Source organism: Macaca thibetana, chromosome 4, assembly GCF_024542745.1.
Source record: "Macaca thibetana thibetana isolate TM-01 chromosome 4, ASM2454274v1, whole genome shotgun sequence".
Taxonomy (NCBI): domain Eukaryota; kingdom Metazoa; phylum Chordata; class Mammalia; order Primates; family Cercopithecidae; genus Macaca; species Macaca thibetana.
Genome location: NC_065581.1, coordinates 28891274 through 28896699, shown reverse-complemented (window position 1 = coordinate 28896699; position 5426 = coordinate 28891274). Strand labels below are relative to the sequence as shown.

General features: G+C 36.5%; 1 protein-coding gene across 1 annotated transcript; it reads left to right on the top strand.

Annotated features, from left to right (window-relative positions):
* The first annotated feature begins 2217 nt into the window (after positions 1-2217).
* Positions 2218-3155, top strand: LOC126953117 (olfactory receptor 2B11-like). Its single transcript, XM_050788489.1, is given in 2 exon segments — positions 2218-3004; positions 3007-3155. Coding segments are annotated over 2 exon segments (936 nt in total).
* Positions 3156-5426: the final 2271 nt, after the last annotated feature.

Sequence of the window (5426 nt, the reverse complement as noted above, 5' to 3'; positions counted from 1 at the left end):
ACTCACCCAGAGCAACTTGAAGTCCTGCAAGCTCCATTCATGGTAAGTGCCCAATACAGGTATACCATTTTTTATCTTTTATACCATATTTTATTGTACCTTTTCTATGTTTATATATGCTTAATACATAAATACTTACCATTGTATTACAATTGTCTACAGTATTCAGTACAGTAACATGCTGCACAAGTTTGTAGCCTAGGAGCTATAGGCTGTATCATATAGCCTCAGTGTGTAGTAGGCTATACCACCTAGGTTTGTCTAAGTGCACTCTATTATGTTCCCACAATGACAAAACCACTTAACAATGCATTTCTCAGACTATATCGCTCTTGTTAGGCTATGTATGACTGTATTTATTTTGACATCAAATTAGTTTATATCATGCCTTTATTTCATCTTCCATTTCCAACACAGATTTTCATCTGAAAAAGCACTCAAGCCAAGACATATTTTTAAATTTGATGCACTCATACAACATCTTGATTAAATCAAGGTCGAATAATGTGAAAGGGGTCACCTTATTCAGGAACAACCCTCGTTTATAGTCTCAATATTTCATTACCTCATTTAAAGCAGCGATTACTTTTCAATCTTTAGAATGTTCTTAGTTATTAGCAGAGTATGGAAACAAATGATTAACAATATCTTAAAATATGGATACCAAAATTTTCATTGTCATAGCATTTGGGGATGGATACTAAATGATTTAATGGTATAAAAAGCATATGGGGGTGTTTGACACAGAGGTTTCACTAAGGACTAGTTGGAAAGAGTATTATCATTGTTTTGCACACTTCTGGCCTAAGATAGCATATAATCAAAGGGCAACATTCACATGTTAGCCCTGAGTAGCTCTGTGTGACACCTCAGAGGATGACTTTGAAGATGTAATGAAGCAGAGAATGTGGAAGCTGTGCTTTATAAACTTATAAATGTAATCTGCTACCATGAAACAACTAATTGACTGGCAGAGTGACTCAGAATGTTGTTACGGAGATGCTATCTTAACTTTTTGACTGAATATTTCTCATCCTGCAGAGAATTGTGATCTCATAAAACACATGTCACCACTAAAAGCATATGAGCAAAAAATTAACTTTCTAAAAATACTGCTTCACTAAACTAGCTGATGTTGGTATATCAATGTACTTTTTAGCTGAAAAAAAAAAAGGAAAGGTCTTGAAAGGTCGTGAAATAATTTCAGATTTGACTGTCTCTGAGCCTAAACCGGGACGTCGACTTTTGTCCTGACAGCAGTCACTTGGAACTAAAAGACATATTTGTAGTTATGTACAATCAGTAGGTCATGACAACAATCCAAATTCTTATACTAAAACAAGATGATAATCTCATTGAATAAAAATTTTTTTTCAAAATGAATGCTAGCTAAAATTTAACATAAAATATCAAATGCCCAAAGGTTGAACTAAATCGTAATGAATAAAAGCCCAAGAATGCAAAACAAAATTCCTGAGCATAGGGAAACTTTGTCATTGTAGGTTAATTCTCTCAATTTATACTTGAGAAAACAGACAATAAAAGTATTTAATTTTCTTGTTCAGTTTCAAATCGCTGAGATAGATTTGTTTAATCCAAAAGCCTTCTTGCTTCCCTTGGAGATTATATATTATTCAACCAACTATTTGGAGCTGGACAACGCTATCTTGATTCATATGACTCCAGGTTTTCTCCTCCTTTTTCTCCTACCATTGCTACCTCAATATGTTTATTCTTCTTAACATTTCAGCAATGCCTTGCAGCAGGGTTTCTGAAAATGAATCATCCTGTTCCTCAGCCCCAGGACACATTTACTCTATCAGACACCTAAAGATAAGAAACAATAAATTTCATTCTAGCAACCTCCTCAGCTGATTTGTATGCAACTCAAAGTTTGAAAACTATACAGCCACTTTTACTTTGTATTTAAACTTCACCTCACTCAAGAATGATAGTTATTGTCAACTTTCTTACACAGAGGAAGAAATTCCATTTCAAAATGGTTGGGTTACTGGATTACGATAACTGCCTTTAATTTGTAGTGTCACGTAGGAAAATAAGATCACCTGATACCAGATGTTTTATGTTATTCTGACCCCAGTTTACTGCACCCTGTCATCTATAAGTAGATAATCAATGCATCACCATGTTTTGTCAATGCCCGTATCTCTAACTTCCTTGCCGCATCCCTACTACAGGTGAAACGAATTGAAGATAATGCCACTAATTAATGAAAGCCGTCCTGAAGAATTTAGTCTGCTAGGCTTTGCAGACCGCCCTTGGCTAGAGCTTCCTCTGTTCACTAGTCTTCTTATAACGTACCCCATAGCCATGATGGGAAACGTCACAATCATTCTGGTGTCCAGGTTAGACTCTCGTCTTCACAGCCCCATGTATTTCTTCCTCGCCAACCTCTCCTTTTTGGACATGTGTTACACTACAAGCATTGTCCCTCAGATGCTGGTTAACCTGGGAAGCTCTAAGAAGACCATCAGCTATACGGGGTGTGCAGTTCAGCTTTATTTCTTTCACATAATGGGGGGCACAGAATGTTTGCTCTTGGCTCTCATGTCCTTCGATCGCTATGTGGCCATCTGCAGACCTCTTCACTACACCCTCATCATGAATCAGCGCATTTGTATCCTGTTAGTTTCCACCGTGTGGCTAATTGGAATAACCTATGCTGTCTCAGAGGCCACTGCTACATTACGGTTGCCGCTGTGTGGTCTCAATAAGCTGGACCACTTAGTGTGTGAGATTCCTGTTCTGATAAAGAATGCCTGTGGTGAAAAAGGTTCTAACGAGCTCACGCTCTCTGTGGTATGCATTTTTATGTTAGCTGTTCCACTATGCTTAATTCTTGCTTCCTATGCTAGTATTGGACATGCTGTATTTAAGATCAAATCTTCTGAGGGAAGGAAAAAGGCCTTTGGGACCTGTTCCTCCCATCTCATTGTAGTTTTCTTATTTTATGGCCCAGCCATCAGCATGTACCTTCAGCCCCCTCCTCCATCTCAAGGGATCAGCCCAAGTTCATGGCCCTCTTCTATGGAGTGGTGACTCCCACACTCAACCCCTTTATCTACACCCTGCGGAATAAGGATGTGAAGGGGGCATTATGCCACCTGGTGAGGAGCATTTTCAGCTTTAAGTGATAGTTGGTAGACATCAAATGAAATTATTGAACAATTAGAGTAGGTTGCTATGGTTTTCTCTAACAAATTCTTGTCTCATAATCAAATATCGGTTTACATGTTCTTGCAAAATATGTTATGTCTCTGAGACTCTTTGTAAACATGTTCAGCAAAGATTATATTTGGCTAGTATGCACATTATATTATGGAAATATATTAAAATAGTTCTATACTGGTTGGTACATATGGAGATAGTAACTGTGTTATGTAGAAAAAATATTAGTAAAATGAATTCATTAGTTCAAGCTAATTGTAAAAATAGTATGGCAACCACTCATCAATGAGCCTCTTGTCAGAGTCACCTGAGAAACATTCCATCACTCTCTGTGAGTTGTCCCAAGTTTAAATGGGCACTGTGGCTATACTGGGCATTCAATGGGAAGAACATTATACTTTGGAAGAATCATGAGTCTCATAAGTTTATCAACCCCAATTTATGTAGATACTATTGCTTCTCAAAAATTCAGTGTAATTCTTTTTTAACAAATAAATATGCAGTGATTTTGTATTTTAATTAAATAATTTATTATTAAATTTTGAAATGAGTGGAACAGTGGGACAAAAAGTATGAAAAAGTGTCTGACACTTTACTTTTACATACTACAATAAGAAGTCTTCGAATCAGTGAGATAACAAGAAAGTGACATTAGTCATGAAATACAACCTGGAAGCATTTCCGTGCACAATTTGGAACAGCCAGGAATGCCTTTTGGAACTGACTGTGTTAGAATCAGTATGAGAAAAAAAAATTTGCATTTCTGGAACAAAAGGAAACTTGATTACCTCCACAAACAATATAAGTGTATTTTTACTGATGTAAATGTTGAACAAAACCTGTATTATTAAAAGTTGAAAGTGCTAAAGCTTAGTTCTAGGACTCACACCCCAAAACTTAAAACTTTGTCATGAAATTAGTTACAATGTATAAGAGCAAATGAATAGATTTTATATTTACTTGGTGTTGAACTAATATGTTGAGAGTTCAACACAGTGTTGTGTAGTGAAGAAGTAAATACTTGTAAGAAAAACAAAAGATCATTTGGACTTTTCTGGCATAACTTCTGGTATGATCAAGATCTAAGTCAATAATTGGAAGGAAAACCTCATGTTACTTCAAACAAGAATCAACTGCAAACCAGATACACTTGCTGAAAAATAACAGATCATCTGGTGCTGGTATGGATCCTCAAATCATTGAACTTTTATATATTCAGTTTGGAAAAAATTTTAAGTAACTTTAAAATTGGCCTATTTCTGGTTGACTGCCAGAAAAAAATGTTTTCAAATTTTATACACATGCACACACAAACACATGACCTAATTCTGTAGTGTTAAACAATAGCTTTGATCATTTTTATTAGTTAAGATATCCTTCGTCTAACTTAGTCTTACATACAGAAGTATATAATAATTTCTAGTTTTTAGGGCAAAACCCAGAAAGATTTTTGTCAAAAGCTTTGCTATAAAAACTCATTACAGTTCATCTGACTCTTTCTCAAGTTATACTCTGTCCTTGGCTAATGTATATACTACCTTCAAGGCCTGTAAAAAATATTCATTCCAGAGGCATAAGTGAAATCTAGACACAGTGAAAAATCAGGATTTCCTAAGAATTATGTGCAAAAATCTCAGAATAAAGAATACTCAGAACAGTGGTCTGGAAAACCCACAGAAAGGTTTTATTTGGACTTTGCATTTCCAGGGAATATATACTGCTCAGTATGCTACGGCATGAATGATACTTCAGTCAACTTCTGAAAAATTCTGTAGAAGAGAAGGGACACATTATACTTGAAAGAGAAAGCGTGCTCTACCTTTTGTGCAAAGCATGAGCAATTCTGAGATTGCCTTTCAAGGAAATTGATCTAAAGATTTTATTTCCCCCAAGCAAGTAGGCCTTTCCTAAATAACAAATGGAAGAAAACAAAGCATTTTAACCCTAGTTTTAAAGACACTAAAAATGTATTGGGGAAAATATTTAAGGTAGAACTCAGGAAGGTTTAACAGTGGCTTTCTCCATATTAGAGATGTTCTCAGATCTGCATAGCATAATAACTGCAAGGCAAGAAGTGCTAACAGGGCCGGGCGCGGTGGCTCAAGCCTGTAATCCCAGCACTTTGGGAGGCCGAGACGGGCGGATCACGAGGTCAGGAGATCCAGACCATCCCGGCTAACACGGTGAAACCCCGTCTCTACTAAAAACTACAAAAAACAACTAGCCGGGCGAGGTGG